The following is a 21,224-nucleotide window of genomic DNA, read 5'->3' as shown; positions in this document are numbered from 1 at the left end:
TAGACATAATGCTATTGCACATTAAACAGACTATAGTATAGTGTAAACATAATTTAATTTTTATATGCCTTGGGAAACAAAAAAAATTTGTCTGGCTCAATATACTGCAATATTTGCTTTGTGTGGTAGTCTGAAACTGAACCCACAATATTTCCAAGGTATACCTGTATGTATACACATCTTCATTGTATTAATCATGGCAATTAGAGACAAATCTCTACATTTCATGGGAACTCAAATAACTATGCTAATGAATGAAAGTATAAGAACATAATAAAAGTTGGAAATTATCTCCATTCCTCACATAAAAATATGAAGAATTAGAAAGGAAATAAACCAAATGAGCAATCCAAGTTTATTCCTTTTAAGTAAACCTATAGCCACTACATATGTCCATGACAATTAGAATAGAAAAAAACAAAAGGACAACTAGAAATAATTTCTATTCTGTCTATATAGTAGTAGTTTTGGGGGTATAGATAGTAAACACTAGTCAAGAATACTCGTCTAAATTTGTTGGTAAAATGTAGTCACCATTTGGCATGTGTTTTGCTTTGGTATATAATGAAGTTGAGCTATCCCATCTTTCTTCTCATATGTAATATAGTCACACAAACAAAAAGGATGAATCTCACTAGAGGTGAGTCTTTATCAGAAATATGCCCCAATCTAGTTAGGTAATAGAAAGAAAATTCTTTTCTTCTCCTAGGTCTAAGATTCTTCATGTAAAAATTATAAGACTGAATAAAGATGACCTCTAAGTTTCTATAATTCATGTACATATATCAATTTATACATCATGACGTACATAGACAGCAAGGCTATACTTCCTGGCTCCATGATGCTAGGCTTGGCCACATGACTTGCTTAAAGCAAGTATGATACATGCATCTTTTAAGAGAAAACTGAAGTGTATTTCAATCTCTTTCTCTCTCTGCTAAAACAATGACAGTGTCCCAAAAGAGAGTCCTTCCTTCACCTTTGATCATGGTGAGAAGATGACACAGAGCAGTGCCACAGCCAATCAACAGCTGACATCACCCACCAGGAAATACACCTTTGTTGTTGTCACTACAGCATAACCTAATGAAAACTAATATAAGAATTTGCTAATAACTGATGATCAGTACACAGTTAAACTTAAAACAAAAAAATTCTAATAGAAAACTCATAATTTAAAATGTGACATAAGGGGAAATAAGTTAAAAAGCAACTTTAAAAAATTACAAAAACAGTATCTGTAGTAAAAGAAACGGACTTAACCATGTAATAGAATTTTCCTTGTGATTTCTGACTTGAATTGCTGAATGACTATTCCAAGTAAGATTCAACATTTTTACAGAATTGTTCTTCATCATTAAGATATTCCAAGATTATATTTCCACCATTATATAAAGGACAATCCTCCTTAGCAATCCAGGTTTCCAAAGTATGATCCAAGGGTAAGGCTTCTCCTGAAGCAATGTGACACAGCCTTAATTTCTGTGAAGGGAGAAGTAAGTCATACTGTAGTAAATGAACACGCTTGAATGGAACATCATAAAACCTTTACGGAAATAATACTATAACGAGATGTTACCTTAGCTGTTAATTTGTTATTGTCATTTTTAAGACTGGCTAGAGAAGCGGCAAAGTCTATGGCCTTTCCAATGCTCCATCGGTGGCAAAAGAACATTGGTTTGCTCTTCTCTTTGCTCCCTTTAGGTAAGAAAACCTGAAAGTAAATTCTTTCTGTCTGTAAAAAGAAAAAGTTAAAACAACCATTACATAGACAAAATAGACATCAGTTTTTGTCTGGTATCAACCCTTCCTCTCCTCTTCTGGTCAGAGCAGAATTACCCTCTAACAAGGTATCTGCTATTTGGAATACTAATCACAGTAGCCAAAAAGACACATAAATGCATGGGCATAGGACCAAGACCCTGGCCAGGGTGATCTGTGCAAAGACTGGCATGTGGCCTAAGTTAGGCCAATCAGGGTCTGTTCCTGGGATTTTATGTTCAATAGCTTAGGAGACAAAGAGCAGTCTCATTTATTTATTTATTTATTTATTTATTTATTTATTTATGAGATGGAGTTTCGCTCTTGTTGCCAAGGCTAGAGTGCAATGGCACAATCTCAGCTCACTGCAACCTCTGCCTCCAGGGTTCGAGTGATTCTCAAGCCTCAGCCTCTGAGTAGCTGGGATTACAGGCACACACCACCGCACCTGGTTAATTTTTGTACTTTTACTAGAGACGGGGTTTCACCATGTCGGTCAGGCTGGTCTTGAACTCCTGACCTCAGGTGATCCACCTGCCTCGGCCTCTCAGAGTGCTGGGATTACAGGCATGAGCCACCACACCCAGCCTCTCCTTAATTTTTTTAAGTTTTATCAAATTAAACCTGGAGCTGCCTGCAGTGAACCCTGTCACCTCACAGTCATTCCTGAACCAATATGGAAAAAGTTTCCTCAAATGGGAAAAAATGAGGTCAATGGAGAAAGAGAAATAACAAGAAAACAGATGAACTCTTTCAACATAATCTGAGTTCCTGAATTTATTCATCCCCTAAGACCAGATCAATTCATTATTCCCCATTATATGAGGGAAAAAGTTTGTTTTGGTTTTCCTAGTTGGAATCAAGTTTCTGTCACTTGCAATCCAAAGATTTCTAACACATATAACATTTCTTTTTGTGTGAAAGACCTCACTATGTATTTAGACAGAAGGACTTTTTGGAACAAGGAAACATTAAAAAAAAAAAAAAAAAGAAAAGAAAAAGAAAAAAAGATAGAAAAAGACCTCCAAACTCCAAGTACCTTATCAATGAAAGAAAGGACTTGGAAAGGATTTCTCTAGTATTCTATATCCTATCTGCCCTCTCCTTATATTGTATTTTCCTGCCTAATTAAAAAATGGATGGCTGAGCATGATGGCTCATGCCAATAATCCCAGCACTTTGGGAGGTCAAGGAAGGCAAACTGCTTGAGTCCAGGAGTTCAAGACCAGCCTAGGCAACACGGTAAAACTCCATCTCTACAAAAAGCACAAAAAATTAGCTGGGTATAGTGGTGTGTGCCGGTAGTCCCAGCTACTTTGGAGGCTGAGGTGGGAGGTTCACTTGAGCCCAAGAAAGTCAAGGCCACAATGAGTGGTGAACGTGCCACTGTTCTCCAGCCAGGGCAACAGAGTAAGACCCTATTTCAAAAACAAAAACAAAAAAAAAGCAGGAAAGAATGAGTAGGAGCAAAAGTCTTGGCCTTTTATTCTTCACTGATTCCTAAAAACTGCTTTTTAAAAGTGCTGGCTTTACAGGTCAATTCTTGCTAAAACAAAAATTTTGGCATAACTGGAGCATCTCTAAGTTGTGGGGGAAAGATCACAATTATTCTGAGAAATAATAAACTCAACACAATTCCCATCTCAGCACTAAGGGATTTGGATCTGTTGAAGACAAATCCAACAGTAGGGTGTGTTATTACAGGTAACAAGTATTAAAAGAAAAAACAAGAATCACTGGAAATTCAAACTGTGAGCCACCTCTATAATCAAATATTACTTGCTCTAAAAACAAAGTAGCAAGAAGATAAATACAGAAAGAGAAAATAAGATATAGCCTTATCTTTTTTTTTAAAAAAAAAGATAAATATGTATGAGGATCAAAAATGAAATGGAAATGCAAGGTGATAGGCTGGCTGAGTCACAGACTCTCAGGGCTCCAGAAGAAGAGGAGGTCAGCTTATAGGTAAGGAGGAAGTAACAGCACCACAGGGAGATATGTATAAAGCTCCTGGGTCAGGCTCCCTGCTCAGAAGCAGAGGAGTGTGTGGGACCTCTGCTCCAGGAGGGGCAGCTAAAGTTACTGCTGAATGCTGACTTAAGTATAAAATTGCTAGACAGGGATCTGTGAGTGAGAGGAAGGAGAGATATAGGAAGAACCTCCTATTCAAGATGAACATGTTAAATTTAGTAACTGAAATTTCAAAACAAACTGAAGATTAACTCATTATGGGCAAATGAAGACAGCTGAACTTTAAAAAGACATTAAAAAAAGGTATTTAGGATGCACAATTAGATAAAAAAGGAAACAAGAAGTTATAAAACCAAAATAGGCACAAATAAAACATAAAAGACATGAAGATCCAAGTCAAAAAATGAAAATTAAAAAATAGTTTCTGGAGTAAAACACTCAAAATTTATTATAGATAAGCTTCTATAATCCTCAATAGAAAGGCCTAATGTATTATAAGATGGATACGAGGAAGTCATCCAGAATACCGCATAAAGAGATACAAGATAGAAACAATTATAGGCTGAGTGCAGTGGCTCACAATTGTAATCCCAGCACTTTGGGAGGCTGAGGTGGGCAGATCACTTGAGGTCAGGAGTTTGAGGCCAGCCTCACCAACATGGCAAAACCCTGTCTCTTAAAAATACACAAATTAGCCAGGTGTGGTGGCACACGCCTGTAGTCCCAGCTACTCAGGAGGCTGAGGTGTGAGAATTGCTTGAACCCAGGAAGTGGAGGCTGCAGTGAGCTGAGACTGTGCCACTGCACTCCAGCCTGGGTGACAGAGTGAGACTCCATCTCAAAAAAAAAAACAAAAACAACTATAGATCCCCAATGTATGTCAACGAGAGATTCAGAAAAGAATAAATGAAGTAGCACTATTTAGAGAGAAAATGAGTACAATTTTCCAAAAAGTCAAAATTTACAATGTGGCAAACCGAATAATTAAAATAAATCCACACGTAGAAACATTCCACAGAAATTGGAAAATATCACAAGAAATCTTAAAAGCTACCAAAAAAGACAGACTACTCAGAGAGTAAGACTGACACAGATGTTCCTCCAATAATAGATGACAAAGTATATTTAAAGTGATGAGAAAGTTTAAAAGACAATCTAGCTAAAAGTAAGGGCAAAATAAGGGCATGTGCAAACAAACAAAAAAAAGACAGATAGAGTTTATTACCAGAGACCTTTACTGAATGAACTGCTAAAGAATGTAATTTAGCAAAAATAAAAGTGAGCCCTAAGGAAGGAGAAACGAAAAAAAAAAAAGTGTTGGTAAATTTTAATAGCTATTAATTTTTATGTTAAAAAAAGATGATGGGATAGGAGAGGGTCAACTGGATAAAGCATTTCAAACTCGTATTCAGGAGGATATACTACCAACTAACTTTAGGCTTTGAGAAAAACACTGATATTTAATTATATACGTTAAGAATGTAAGCACATAGCTGTTACCACCATTATCATTTTAGGATATTATATTGGAGATTATAGACAATGTAGTATGAAAAAGGAAATAATGAGTATAATTACTGAAAAAAATTAAAGCTATTCTTATTTGTTAATGAGGTATAATTTTTAACTAGAAAATTGAAAAACACTAGTAGAAAAAAACTTCTAAAATTAATAATATTTTGATGATGCAGCTGAATAATATGAGTATACAGAACTCAAGATTTTTTTTTCTCTTTATTAGTAACAAGTACTTGGCAATAGAAGTAGGGAAAATATTCTGTTCCCAACCTAAACAAAAACCATAAAATATGTAGCAATGAAAATAAGGAATACAACATAAAAGAAGAAAAATATAAAATATTACAGAAGGGAATAAAACATCTGAATAAATAAAGACATATAAGGTCCTTGAAGAAAGACAATGTCATAAAAATGTCATTTCTTCCAAAACTAATGTATAGCATATAAAGCAAATCCAATGTGAATCCTTCAGGAACGGTTCTGAGTCAGGCCAAAAGCCTAGAATTGCTAGTAGATACTGCTGGGAATTCGAACTGTACTTCACCTAACTTCATAGAAGTAAGACTATGCTGTGTTATCTGTTGCTTTTTATAATCATACTCTCAGTTTCCACATTTTGCTTTTAAAGAGTCTAACTTCTTTAACAGGCTATGTTGAAGTCTGTTATTCACAACCTTGCCCCATTATGGTAACCTAGAAATCCTAAGAGTGGTATTTTTCAAAATCTGGATATAATAATCATAACATTCAGAAGGATAAATAAATGCTAATAAAAATACTAAGAAAAAATGGAAAAATACGGATGGGACTTGCATGATCTGATATAGAACATTCTATAAAGCTATTGCACCAAATCAATTTGGTATTAACTTATGAGTAAAAAATGAGTAGACTGTAATAGAAAATTAAGAAATAAATCCATATACAGAAAATAAAATGTTCAACTTTTCATGAAGGTGATATTTTGGTATTTCAATCCAATAAAACATAGATAACTTATTAAATAATCAGTGATGGCAAAACTACCTAAACAACTGGAAAAAAATAAAATTAAGCCCTTAGCTCACATCATATGCTAACCAAAAAAACAGGTGGATTAAAGATTAATCCAAAACAAGCCAGGCTCAGTGGCTCACGCCTATAATCCCAGCATTTTGGGAGGCTGAGGCAGGTGGATCACCTGAGGTCAGGAGTTCGAGACCAGACTGACCAACACGGTGAAACCCTGTCTCTACTAAAAATACAAAAATTACCCGGGCATGGTGGCGCATGCCTGTAATCCCGGCTACTCAGGAGGCTGAGGCAGGAGAATTGCTTGAACTCAGGAGGCAGAGGGTGCAGTGAGCTGAGATCGCACTATTGCGCTCCAGACTGGGCAATAAGAGCAAAACTCCGTCACAAAAAAAAAAAAAAAAAGGCTAATGCAAAACAAAACCAACATACAAAACCCAAAGGAAAACCACAACAGGAATGAAAGAAAAGACAGAACTTGGAAAATTTAAATGTAAAATATTGCTATGTCAATTAGAAATGTAAATAATATCAATATACTGATAGATTTGAAAAACAATTTACAAATAATGATTATAGATAAAGGATTAACATCTTTTATAGTCTGAGAGCTCCTATAAGTTGACCAAACAAAACAAATAGAAAAATATCCCAAAAGAAAAATGACCAAAGGATACTACTCAATAACAATTCAGAGAAGGGCAATTCCAAATGCCTAAAAAACATATTAAAAGTTGTCCAAACTGAATAATAGTCACAAAAATACAAATTAAAGCAATTATGAAATATCTTTGTATAGCCACCAGACTGTAAAATATTAAAAAGAATGCTAACAGTTACTGGAACCCATGGAGAAAAAGGGTACTCTCATGTTTGGCCACAAGAGGCAGTATACGAAACTGGTTAGAATGGCAGGCTCTTACCAAATTAGTGCTCTTAAAAATACTTAACTCCAGATTACTCATCTGTGAAATTCGGACAAAAATATATCTCAGAAGAGTTGTAAGTACCAAAGGTGATTAAAAAACTAGAGCCACAAAACCATGCTTAGTATAGGCAATCCGTCAATGAAGTTTGATTTGAAATGTGAATTGTAATTTCTTTGTAAAGTTGTTTGACAATTTTTATTAAAATTTAAAATATGCATACCATTTGACACAGCAAACACACTCTTGGGAATTTATCTCACAGAAAGAAAAGTACCACACAGGCTACTTAGCACAGTAGCCAAAACTGGAAACAAAGTGAATGCTCATTAACAGAAAAATGACAAAATAAGCCACAGTACACCCACACCACAGAAGATGACGCAGTTGGAAAGAAAATGATTTAGGGCCACACCAACTCACTTGAGGGAATTTCTACTAGGCATTAAGGAGAGAAGGATATATAATCTACCCCAAACCTGCTTTAGTTTTATTTATAGCCCTAATGACTACACGAACTATTATATATTTAATATCTGTCTCAGCCCAGTGGCATATAAACTCCAGGAACTCTGGATTCATAAGGGCAGGAGGGATTCTGTTTTATTCACTACTGTATTATCAGGTCTTGGTATATAGAAAGCATTTTTTTTTTAAGTGTGTTGACTAAATGAATGATACCATTTTTATAAAATAATGACAGAAAAATATTCTTTATGCCTTTGCATACATATACAAGTAGAATACATTTTCATTTATGTAAAATGATATACACACATATATACACACACACATAATACATACTTACACATATATGTATATACATGGATACAATACACAGGTATATATTATACATTTATGTATAAACATATAGACACCCACATATATCTCTAGTATGTCTATATTTATACACACACAAACATTAATAATAAAGGGAAAAACTTTTATCTACAAACTTATAGAATGCTTTATGATATATTGTTAAGTGTGTGAAAAAGGTGATTTGTGAAACCAGACTGCCTAGTTTCAATTCATAGTTCTCCACTTACTAGCTATGTTAATAGAATGTTACTCTTTTTGGGTAAGAGTTAATAGTGCATACCTTATAAACTTGTTGCAAGGATGAAATGTTTTAGAAGACTGTCTCAAAGTAAGTCTTGTAGAAGTTTTCACTGTTATCTTTCAAGTAATAGAAGAATTGCAAAGTAATGTAAGTATTACTGAATACCTAAGACCAGGTCTTCTCAACTTTGCCACTATTTACATTTTAGGCCAAGAAAAAATTCTCTGTTGTCGGCCTTGTTCACTACAATGTATGAATTTAACAGTATCTCTGGCCTCTACCAACTAAATACCAGGAGCACCCCATTCCCAACTGTGACAACTAAAAATGTCTCCAGACATTGCTGAATGTCCCCTTAAGGAGCAAAACTGCTCTCAGTTAAGAACTGCTGCTTTGTGGGATGGAAATGGATGAGAGACACAGGAGTATGTATGCTTTTTCTCCATATGCATCTTTTGATAGTTACACTTGTTAAAAGATTGTACTACCTTTGCAATTTAAAAAAATCAAATAAAATTTCAAAAAAGGAAAATATCAGGGGTAGTCAATAAAATAAGAAAACTGTAATCAATCGTCTCTAAGCCATCAGAACAAATTCAATACAAAAGGAAAGAGAAAGAGTCAAAGAAAAAGGGGGATGAGAAGAAAATATATGATGGAAGAAATATGTTCAAATACACCAATGACCATCATAAACAAGAAAGGATTCAACTCACCTACAAAAGAGAGATACTATCAAACTGGTTTTAAAAAAACAAAGTCCAGCTATATGCTGCTTACAAGAGACACCCTAAAATGAAACAACAACAAAAGTTGAAATATAAAGGGATGAAAAAATTACGTACTTGTTAAATATTCACCAAAAGAAAGCTAAACAATATTATAATTCAAAATAGGATTAAAGGCAAAATTCATAAAGAACATATAACAATGAAGAAATTCTATGCACTTGATAATATATAACCCTACAAACCATTAGAGTTATATAAAAAAATTAGCAAAACCACATCCATAGTAGAAGATTTTAACCTGAGAAAGTGATAAATCAAGAGGATCAAAAATTAAGTACACACATACACATATGGTACATATAGACAGAGAGAGACAGCAGATGATAAAGCAAACAGGGCAAAATATAAATAATTGGTACATTTGGGTAAAGAATATGGAAAAGTTATTTGTACTATGTTTGTAACTTGCCGGTGTTTGAAATGGTATCAAAATAAAGATACTAAAAAAGTATATTGTTACACCTAAACAAGTATATTAAAAATACTCAAGCCTGTAATCCCAGCACTTTGGGAGGCCGAGACGGGCGGATTACGAGGTCAGGAAATCCAGACCATCCTGGCTAACACGGTGAAACCCGTCTGTACTACAAAATACAAAAAAAAAAAACTAGCTGGGTGAGGTGGCGGGCGCCTGTAGTCCCAGCTACTCTGGAGGCTGAGGCAGGAGAATGGCGTAAACCCGGGAGGCGGAGCTTGCAGTGAGCTGAGATCTGGCCACTGCACTCCAGCCTGGGAGACAGAGTGAGACTCCGTCTCAAAAAAAAAAAAAATAAAATAAACAAACTTGCCGGGCGCAGTGGCTCACGCCTGTAATCCCACCATTTTGGGAGGCCAAGGAGGGCGGATCACGAGGTCAGGAGTTCAAGACCAGCCTGACCAACGTGGTGAAATCTTGTCTCTACTAAAAATACAAAAATTAGCCGGGTGTGGTGGTGCACACCTGTAATCCCAGCTACTCATGAGCCTGAGGCAAGAGAATCACTTGAACCCAAGAGGCGGAGGTTGCAGTGAGCTGAGATTGCCCCACTGCACTCCAGCCTGGGCGACAGAATGAGATTCTGTCTCAAAACAAAACAAAACAAAACAAAAATAAAATAAATAAATTACCATTCTATGTGAAAGGCTGGAAAAAGGACATTAGGGAAAAATCTAAACAAAGCAGAAGGAAATAATGAAAAAGCAACAATTAGTGAAACAGAAAACAAACGCAGAGGTCTTTAAATCCGAATCACGGTTGTTTGAAAACACTAAGGAAAAATAAGGATAAACTTGTAGCTATTCTGTCTAAAGGGAAAAGAAGGAAAAGTACAAATGAAAAATATTAAGAAAGAAGTAGAATGACTAAAGACACACAGAGACTCTGAAGTATAACAGAATAACTTGAACAACTTGATAACAATAAACTGAAAAATCTACATCAAACAATTTTTTGGAAAAATATTTACCAAAATTGACTTCAGAAGAAATAGATTATCCAGATAAAGAAAGGTGTAACACATCGGCATAGTATTCGAAATTCTCCAAGAGTTACTACAACTGAGTGTTACGAAACCTTCAAGAACAAATGATTCCCACCCTCTACAACTACCTCAAAGAATAGAAGACAGAAAGCTGCTCAACTAATTTTTGAGCATAATCTTGCTATTAATGTCACGAATACACACTAAATAATATGTTAGCAAATCAATTTATCAGTGTATTTTAAAAGAATTATATACCAGAGTCAAGTGATTTATCCTGGAATATTTGATGATCTAATGACAGAAACCTGATTGATAAAATTTATTACACTGATGAGGAAACAATGATCTTACTAGATGTAAGAAAAAAATTTACAGTAAAGTTTAATATCCATTCATAATGTAAATTCCTAGCAAACTAGGAATAGAAAGAAATAATAATATCAAGAAAAAGGCTACTAACACTAACTTACAGTATATCTAATACTTGAGGAAACTTTAGATACATTTGCATTAAAGTCAGAAACATGATGATTCCTTCTATTGCCCATATTATTCAACATTGTTCTGAAGATCTCAACATTAAGACAAACAATGATAATGAGCAAAAGAGAAGAGAAAATCTGCAGAAAAAATCTACAAAAATTGGTATTTGGAGAAGATATAACACCAAAGAAAATAGCCCAGAAAAATCTACAAAATATGGGAACTATTAGGAATTTATTTGCCAGATAGAAGGTCAACATAACATTAACCAACAATAATTAGGAAAATGTAATTTTTTAAAAAAGGTATTATTTATAATGACAGCAAAAATTATAAAGAGCCTAGGAATAAAACTAAGAAAAGGTATATAAATATTTATGGTAGGCATTATAGAATGTTACTTCTATAATTACACATAAAAGAAAACCTAAAGAAAAGTTGGAAAGATATACCACAGACATAGATAGAGGAGTCAAAATTCTAAAGATGTCAACTGTCTCTAATCTAAAATTCAGCATAATTCCTATCAAAATCATAAATTCACAGAACAGGGCAAAGTGATCCTCAAATTTTTATGAAGGAATAAATGGCCAAAAATAGACATGGTTGAAAGCACTAATAGAAAGAGTCAAATGAGTACAACCACTGACAACAGGAAGTTGACCTTATCTAGTAAAGCTGAAGATCAGCAAAGCCCATAATCCAGGTTTTCTATTTCCAGGTATATTCCCTAAAGTAGCATTTTTTAAACTGGGAGTCTCAATCCATCAGAGGTTGGAAAATCAACCTAATAGGTTCTGACCAACAATCTTTAAAATAGAATAACAAATATCATAATATAACACATATTAAGGGTAAGTATCACTCAACTAAATTGTGTTAGGTATTGGGTTGTTATATAAAATAACTGATATTGTGAAGTTTTAAAAGAACAGTCCTAGAGAAACTCTTCTACATATACACAAGGATGGTCACCACAGACAGTTTATAATAGCGAAAAATTGAAAAAAATCTGAATTTTGTTGACTATATGTCTCAGTATGGATAAATGTTAACAGCACATCCCAAGTGGGAAAAAGAAAACCAACACGAAGAAGGATACATATGGTTCACTGTCATGTCTATAAAGTGAAAAGACTCATAAAACTATGTATTATTTATGCTGACATATACCATGCAACATTAAGAATGATACATACTAGGTCTAGGTTAGTTGTTAATTGATGGGAAGGAGGAACACAAAGAGGACTTCAACTATATTTGAAATTTTTGTGTTTTAAAAAATCTCTAAGACCAACCTGTGGTAATGACTTATCGCCATCAGCATGCATCTTTAATTTCATCAATGCAACCTTTGCAGCTGTTTCACTATTTTTGGCACCTTTCCGTCGTTTACTTGCTGTTTCTCCTGTCTTGGAATCTAAGAAGTGTAAGCATGTAATCACATAAAACTTTCACATTACAAATAGAGTTTCATTAAAAAACACTTATTAATTATGGCCCTGAAACATATATAAATTGCACACAAGAGAGATATACAGAGACCACATTCATTGTATAGGTATTGTATTTACATGGTCAATGGAAAAATATCATTGAGATTGATCTAAGCAATCACCACATCAAAAAATTCACTATAATGTGCTTCTTTCCAACTTAAGCCTACTCAACCTAAAGCAGTCATTAATGCTTCTACAGACAACCTTAGATTTGCATATGCAAGATTTTAATAAAGGTACTATCCTTAATACGGAATAAAAATTCTGAGCTAACATACTGGCAGAAAGACTGATTTAAGTCACGGATACATTTGTTTCTGGTATCTCTTATTATCAGCAGTATTCACAGCACAGCTGACTAGGTTTAGAGTTTAGTCTGTAGAGAAAGCAGCTGACTACTTCAATCTCATGAATACAACTTCTAGCCCGATGGTTAACTAGCTAATCTAAGTGGCTCAGCAAAAGAGATAAGTACTTACGGTGGAGTACTTCCAAATAATTTCCAAATTTTCATTGTTCAGGTAGACCTCATAAGATATACTGTCACAAGAACATCATCAAAATGCAAGTTAATACAAATACCACTAGGGCTATTAATGATGCCTCCCGTAACTGGAAAGTAGACATAAGAAGCAGGAACTCTGGAACTAGGAAAGAAACAAAACACACTTTCTAGATACTTACCAATAATGTCTTTAACAAGCTTCTGAGTGGCAGCCATTCGAGGCTTTGGGATTTCCAGTTTTTCACACTCATGATCTGACTGATGACGGTGTCTATGATCAACAGAAGAGTGACACTGGTTCATGTGTTTGTATAGGACTTAAACAGATATACAAAGTGTGAACAGCCTAAGTGATCAATCACCTCAGGCAAAAATTCTTCTCACAATGAGGACATATAACTGCCACAAGTTCTCTCTCAGCACAGTCTTTGAATGAGCATGGGTAAGATGTATGTTGATCTGTCTTCAGTCTCTCATTGATTACAGTCACCTGAAAATGCAAAAAGGACGAAATGTATTACATTTCAGACCTAAACCAAATCAATGTGTCTATTCTAGAAGGCGGCATTCATATTATTTTTGCTTAAACTTATTAGAGCAAGTTACTTACTCTCACATAAAGATTATAATGAATGTTTTGTGTGACAAATGATTACTATGCTGACTGTTCCACATTTTCATAATTTTCCTACTGTGTTATATTTGTCTTCTAAGTCAAGTTGAAATGACTATTTAATTACGCTGTATAATTTTAACTTGCTTTGTAACAGTCTCATACAAAGATGCTCCCATGATGTGCTCAGGTAATTATCTCATCAACCCTCAAATGGCAAGTCAACCTAATTTCCACACTAATTTTAGGAGATGAAACAACTCAGAGAATAAAACACTTAAAAATATTTATTTATTCCTGAGATAAAAGGTTAAAGACAGTTTTCGTAATCATATATTATTCTTTATGCCCTATTTCATATTTTTATTACCAGCAAATACTCCACTACAGGAAGAAAAGATTTTATAAGACTAAAAAAAAAAAAAAAGTCTAGATCAGCCAGGCTATTCTGAGCATTAACAAACCAAGTTTCTAAAGATGAGTAAACTTAGGGAAATCATTGCTTGAAAACTACAACCAAAGGGAATTTCTTTTTATAAATAATAGTTACACCTTATTGAAATTAACTTAAGTATCTTTTTGAACTTGTTGCAATGGCCTAATGATGTTTCAGTATTTAATTAATAGAATCTAATTATCTGAGAGACAGTCAGAGAAATCAAATTATATCCTAAGAAAAAACAAAACACAGGATATATTTATAAACTGCAAGAAACATCAGTAAGTTTTATTGTATGACTGAATATTTCCTCCAATTAACGCTGCATAAAATCAACATGCTAGGTAATTTTAATTTTCCTCAAATAGATCAAGTAAACTTCAAAGAATCAAATTTTGACTGATCATTTAAACTTGAAAGAATCAGATTTCAACTGAATCTCATGTAACTTTAATAACTTTCTATAACTGAGAAAACGGATGTGAAAATATTTGGTAAAGCACTTGGTAAATGGTGGGCAGGAATAAATGTCCACTGAAAAGTGTTAGAACACATTGAACATGGTGCGTTTAGCTTTCTCTCTTCCTCTTGGAATTGAACTGCCTTCAGGAGAAAGCCTAACCTGGTCCAATACTGCTGTGACTGCTGGGCAAGTCTCCCTAATTCTGGATTTTCTTTGCAAACCCATTTGGCTCTATGCTGAGCTTCATCATTCAACTTATCTTTACCAGTAATAAGGGTAATATTTTGACCTCTATATGCCAGACCTTTCTTAACTTATGATTTGTGCAAAATTAGGGTAGGAATTTTATGACTATAGGTTTCTTCCTGGTTGTCTTAGGCCAACTGAGCCAGAATGATTTACTACCACAGACCCTATCAGCGGGCATCAGTGAAAATGAACACAACAGTGAAGGACACAGTGAACTGGAGGGAATATACAAGGAGGACATTAACTTAAGTGTATATTTATAAATATATAGCCTTAAATAGGTGCGGTGGCTAACGCCTGTAATCCCAACACTTTGGGAGGCCAAGGCGGGTAGATCACCTGAGGTCAGAGTTTCAGACCAGCCTGGCCAACATGGTGAAACCCCATCTCTACTAAAAATACAAAAGTCAGTCGGGCATGGTGGTGCATGCATATAATCCCAGCTACTTGGAAGGCTAAGCCAGGAGAATCACTTGAACCCAGGAGGCAGAGGTTGCAGTGAGCCGAGATCGCGCCACTGCACTCCAGCCTGGGCAACAAGAGCAAAACTCCATCTCAAACAAAACAAAACAAAACAAACAAATAAATATATAGCCTTACGCTGTAAGTGGGCTACCTAAACAAATGTTAAGGAATAAGAATTATGAGGATAAAAATTTACAAATACCAAGTAAAACAATTTTTTTTTTCAAACAGAGAAAAATAATATAAATGAAGCAAAAGCCTGTTTACCTAATCAGTTTAGTGTGCCAAACTTTAATCTCTGTGACACTGACTGGCTTTAAATCTAATCAAATTCAGAATAAAAGTACATAAATACAAATACATTTTATCAGATCGGAAAAATATTAACATACCTCAGGACAACCATGAGACTCCCTGCTTCTGTGTTCAAGGCTTAAATAATAATGGTAAGTGTTTATTTAAATAACATGCTTAGAGATAACTGCAGTAATTTGTGATATTTTAATGTTTAGTATTCTTAGGATACATTATGCTCATACTACATCAATAACTTTGAATATAAGAAAAAACTGAAATGTCAGATAAATTAAAGATGGAGCATCTATAGTCTCAAAAGTTTTAAAACACAAATATTCAATTTCAATGAGTAAAAACAATTCACCACACTAAATTACGTTTACTTTGAATACTTTAGAGTACATGAAAATATAAACGTATCTTTCAGCTCTTTTTATTTCTAAAAGATCATCAGTAGTAAAATGTGAAGAGTGTTCTAATTCCAAATAATTTAAAAATATACATTACTTTTATTTACTTCCAACAAATCATTTTGAATTACATTCTGAAAAAAAATCATTCTTTCAGTGCCCTATTTTGTAAAACAAATGCTTGACATTTTAAAGTTTAACTGTAAGGAAAATCCATTTTCCAAAATTCTTGATTAATTCCCAGGTTTTACTTGGCATGTAATGTAGTCAAATGCTGTGATTCCTATTTTAAGGCATTTAGAGGTTGGGCTCTTTTCATTTTATTAATTAAAATAAAGAGTAATAATTATAACTAGATTTTTACCATATTCTTTATATTGTGAATATTATTTTCTCCTTGTAATTAAAAGACAAAAATATAACTTTTATATAAAATTCACATACATAACCCCACTTTTGGAAGTTTAAAAATTAGTCACATATATGAAGAAGTAATCAGAGCCTATAACTATACAGAATATCAATAATCAATGGCTAAAGTAACAATTACTTTAAATCATTCTACTTTTCAGAAATAATCTCATATTAATAAACATTAAAATTACTCCCAAATCCTACATGAAAACTTAACTTACCAAAATATTCCTGAACAATCATCACACACAAACGGAAGAAAATCTAAAATTGAGAGAAAATGTATATACTGGTCAGTATCTGATTTTGATTTAGTTTTCTTAAGCAAGAAAGCAACCTCTACGGAAAAATTTCCCATTTTGATTAATATCCTAGTGTAGCAAGCACTATGTAACCACTCTAAGAAAAGTAATCACAACTTCAATAACTGTGACAGAAAGCAATTGGATTAACAAAAGGTATTAACAGATGTTGCTTGTACCTTTACTAAGTCAGACAAAAATAAGTTCTAGTGGTTTTCTTTTTCTTTTTTGTTTTGTTTCCCAGATTTACTAGGTGTTGTTTTTGATGACTGTATACTGCAAAAATTCCGCATTTGGAGTTAAAAACCTGGGATTCAATTCTGATTCCACTGCTTAATAATCTAACAATGCTAGGCAAGTTACTTAACAATAAAACTTTGGATATATATATATTTATATATATCCAATAAATATATATTTATATATATATATATATATCTGTGTACTAATATATATCTGCGTGTGAACAACATATATATATATCGCCAAAGCTTGACTATATTCAAATACATTTATATTTATATATACATCTATAAGATTTTTGGTATTTCAAATATATATAATTTGATGTAATATATAGTAGTATAAAGTATATGTGTGTGTATTTCTATATATGTATGTAAATAAACATATACAAAACCAAAGCTCTATTATTGGGTAAGAAAAAATAGAAAGATATAGACAGGTAGATACAGAGACAGGTATAAAGAGATAAGCACATCCTTTCTGTGTATATATGTATGTGTGTGTATCATGTGTGAATATATCTATATCTGTATCTATGCTGTAGGCCACACAGACCTCATAGTGTACTTATAAAAACCAAATGAGATATATATAAAAGATCAGAATAGTAATACGGTAACTATAATTAATAAGAATAATACAACAATTAACTTCTTTTGAGTACACTCAACTCAGAACAATACTGCAAGGCGTCGTGCGCGGTGGCTCATGCCTGTAATCCCAGCACTTTGGGAGGCCGACGCGGGCGGATCACCTGAGGTTGAGAGTTTGAAAACAGCCTGGCCAACATGGCGAAACCCCATCTTTACTAAAAAATTTTAAAAAACACACAAAAAAATTAGCTGGGCATGGTGGTTCATGCCTGTAATCCCAGCTACTCAAGAGGCTGTGAGGCAGGAGAATTACTTGAACTCAGGAGGCGGAGGTTGCAGAGAGCCGAGATGGCGCCACTGCGCTCTATCCTGGGCCACAGAGCCAGACTCCATCTCAAAACAAAACAAACAAACAAACAAACAAAAAAGAACAATACCGCAGTGACTGGGTGGAGATGTTTAATATTTTGAGACTTTTAATAATGAAGTATTAGATGCAAACCAGAAGGACCCAGGGGAAAGAGTTAAGTCAAGACAATTTCCCAGCACCTGATACCATCCTTCAATCCCTCCAGAAGGGAGATAAAATTTAGGATATACACTTGATATAGTCTAAATCTTAACTGCTTTCCACTAGTCTCAAACAGATAGGCCTGGACTCATCTCAGTTATTGACACTAAAGAGATAAATAGCTGGAAAGGAAAATGAACTATGTCATGAATGGCATATAATGTGTATTGGGACTCACTAGCGGGGGATCAGGCATAGACACACATAATTTACAGTCAAAACCCAAATGGGATGGGTGCAGCACAGCAACATGGCACAAGTATACATAGGTAACAAACCTGCACATTATGCACATGTACCCTAGAACTTAAAGTATAATAAACAAAAACAAAAACAAAAAAAAACCCAAATGGCTAAGCTTCCACATGAAAAAAGTCACACTGTCTTGTTACTACAGCCAGTGGTGAAAGATACATAGATAGAGGGCTATAAGTAACAAGAACCTAGAAGGGATTGTCACCTGTGCTATCATGCATGCCCACAGTAGAAATCACCAATCAATTATGGAACTCCACTGAAACTGGGCTAAATCTCAGAGTCCCTGACACTGTATTCAGGCACTTGATACCAATGACTGAAGTGGCAAGGGGAGATTAAACCTGTTTGCTACCTTATGTAGTGTGTGAAACCTAGTAACAACGACTGAGCAGTCTGTGTGGTTCTAACGCTCCAAAAACTTGCCTTTTCCAGGTGTATAGCATCCTGAAGCCAGTGCCACATTACCTTGGAGTAGGTATATCCCAAGGTCTCTCAGTACAATGGGGAGAGCTCATCGCCATATTATTAATTCTCTCTAAAACGCAGCTTACTAGTTGGAAAGGTCTTCTGTGTAAATGACTGTAGTTTACACCCTTATGTGGTCCAAGCACCAAAATCAATAATCTGTAAATGTTTGTTCAAACAATAATAATGAGAATCAGGGAATGACAGAGCTAGGAGAGCATGATGACCATTTGGTGGAATCATCTGAGGATCAGGATGCCTTTGAGAATTTGATAAAAGCTAAGGAAGTACCTTCTTCCGGACACAAATCCACGTGAATACCAGTTGGGCGAGCTGATCTCGCCCAACTCCTCCTGACAGCTAAGTAACAGATAAGTAAACAAAACGTTTGGGAAAGTGGCTGGCCGTAGGTCGCAGTGGCAAAGCCAAAAGACAACACTCTCAGACCAATCCTACGCGTCCCATCCCAGCGCTCAGCAGGGTAAGTGTGCGCCACGTGACCCAGCAGTGGGCTTCGTGCACTGCTCGGACACGGCACACTCGAAAACCAAAATGAACACTGCAAGGTACGTTTTCAGGAAAGGAATGGCTTCCTTCCAAGGATACCACAAGTCATTTCAAAGCCTCACGGCCAACAAAAACACGCACCAACCGATCTCACTGCAGCCCCAGAAGAAACGCTCCCACCCCGCTCCTCAGGCTCTGCCCAGCCTTGTGGCCTCCCCTCACCCGCCGCCACCATCCGCGGAGCCAAAGCGGAGCCCCGGTATCCCGTGGCCGGGGATGGGGGTTGGGGGCTCCCCGATCACCTCGCCGCCGGCAGTGCTCCACCTGGCAATGCTGCCCGATGTCCAACTCCGCCATCTCTCCGGGGCCGCAAGGGGCGGGACACAGCCTGATGGGCCGGGCAATGAGCGCGCGCGGCGCCTGACGGGAGAGTGGCGGACCCAGAGGCGGAGTCTACAGGTGGGGGCGGGGCCCGGAAGCCAGCTGTTCGCTGTGTTCTAGGTGCGTTCGCAGTGACCTGGAAAGGCCACTTTCTGTAAGTGTTCTCGGAGCGGAAGGCCTCTCGCCCAGTCCTTAAAGAAATACTCACCTGCAGCTGGGCGCGGTGGCTCACGCCTGTAATCCCAGCACTTTGTCAGGCCGCGGCGGGCGGATCACCTGAGGTCAGGGGTTCGAGACCAGCCTGACCAGTGTGCAGAAACCCCCGTCTCTACTAAACATACAAAATTAGCCGGGCGTGGTGGCGCATGCCTGTAATCCCAGCTACTCGGGAGGCTGAGGCAGGAGAATCGCTTGAACCTGGGAGGCGGAGGTTGCAGTGAGCCAAGATTGGACCATTGCACTCCAACCTGGGCAAGAAGAGCGAAATTCCGTCTCAAAAAAAAAAAAAAAAAAAATGCCCACTTGCCTTTCTGAACGATTGCGTACCGCGGTTCCCTGCTTACAACCACGAAAATCAGTAACGGCTTCACAGAAATGGTCTTTTATTTATTTTTTTAAAAGTTAATATAACTCCAGGAACCAGAACAGTGCCTGGCACACAGTGTTGCAATCATCAAGCAGAAGAGACAGACACTGGTTATTCAATTCCTGAGCCACCCCTCAACCAGTGTTACTTGATTATGTAGTGTAACATACATGCCCCTTGCAAAACAGTCATTAGGGGTTTTTAAAAGTTAATGTTTCTTTTTCTTTATCTTGTCCTTTTTTTTTTTTTTTTTTTAATTCTGTTGGTGGGTGGGTGGGGGGTGGGGAGAAATCTTAACTCCTGAGACCTTGAATGTGTACTGAACCTTACAGAGTTCCTCAGAGAACTCAGACTCATTTAGCACAACTACCTGAAGAAAGCTTATGGGATTCCACTGGGAGGTAGGGGAGTATCAGGTGTCTGGTGAGTCACTGCAAAGGTACTGAAGGAGAGGTACTTCTCGGTGGGTTACATATGAATGCCATTCCACCAATGTGATGCCAGGCACCACTCAGTGTGGATGGGTGACAATCACCCAGCACTTTTGACGGGAACTAGAAAAGTATTCTATGCCTCCCATATCCTTCTGGGGATTCCCAATCATTAATCATTGAGGTAGGGGGAAGGGTGACACTAGGAAAGAGTAATCATTACTTCTGCATTTGCTCTTGAGTCAATCTATTTAAGATTTCCATCTCAGAATTGCTTGAGTCTCTGGAGAAACTTTAAATTTTAGAGCTGTAGGTAACCTAAGATGTCATCTGGCTATCCCAGCCTCCATAGCTTTTCTTTTATTAAGATGAGAAAACCAGTTCATAGACATTAAATGATTGGCTCAATTTAGTGGATGAACCAGGACGAAAAATGCAAGTACTAAAGACTTCTGGTATTCTTGGATCTAGGGATCAGCCGCTTACCTAGATTTTATGTTTAAGTTGATCAGATCAATCAGTAACAGGTTTCTTGGAATT

At 36.0% G+C, this 21,224-nt stretch overlaps 1 protein-coding gene across 4 annotated transcripts; it reads right to left on the bottom strand.

Moving 5' to 3' along the window:
• Positions 1 to 36: 36 nt before the first annotated feature.
• Positions 37 to 19,699, bottom strand: LOC105483508 (zinc finger AN1-type containing 1). Of its 4 annotated transcripts, XR_988359.2 has the most exons (9): positions 19,589 to 19,699; positions 16,566 to 16,608; positions 15,616 to 15,655; positions 13,357 to 13,484; positions 13,174 to 13,265; positions 12,289 to 12,410; positions 8,970 to 9,043; positions 1,580 to 1,735; positions 1,346 to 1,482 (listed from the first exon to the last, which is right to left on the bottom strand). XR_988359.2 is itself a non-coding variant. In XM_011744391.2 (8 exons), the coding sequence occupies exons 1-8, from the start codon at positions 19,641 to 19,643 to the stop codon at positions 1,312 to 1,314; spliced, it is 807 nt and encodes a 268-aa protein (XP_011742693.1). In that variant the 5' UTR covers positions 19,644 to 19,699; the 3' UTR covers positions 37 to 1,311. The 4 variants fall into 4 exon arrangements, 3 of the variants coding, with proteins under 3 accessions (XP_011742693.1, XP_011742695.1, XP_011742694.1); XM_011744391.2 differs by lacking the exon at positions 8,970 to 9,043 and having other exon boundaries at positions 37 to 1,482; XM_011744393.3 differs by lacking the exon at positions 8,970 to 9,043 and having other exon boundaries at positions 342 to 1,482; positions 19,611 to 19,655.
• Positions 19,700 to 21,224: the final 1,525 nt, after the last annotated feature.

This window comes from Macaca nemestrina, chromosome 8 (genome assembly GCF_043159975.1).
Source record: "Macaca nemestrina isolate mMacNem1 chromosome 8, mMacNem.hap1, whole genome shotgun sequence".
NCBI lineage: Eukaryota > Metazoa > Chordata > Mammalia > Primates > Cercopithecidae > Macaca > Macaca nemestrina.
This window is presented reverse-complemented; position numbering and strand designations above follow the sequence as displayed.

Bases quoted from the DNA above. Each gene is read 5' to 3' on its own strand.
- LOC105483508 (XM_011744391.2), bottom strand. From the start codon at position 19,643: ATGGCGGAGTTGGACATCGGGCAGCATTGCCAGGTGGAGCACTGCCGG. The intron at 13,485-15,615 runs GTATGTTAATAT...TTGCATTTTCAG, and splicing joins AGTCTCATGGTTGTCCTGAG to GTGACTGTAATCAATGAGAG. The intron at 1,736-12,288 runs GTTGGTCTTAGA...TTCTTTTTACAG, and splicing joins GCGATAAGTCATTACCACAG to ACAGAAAGAATTTACTTTCA.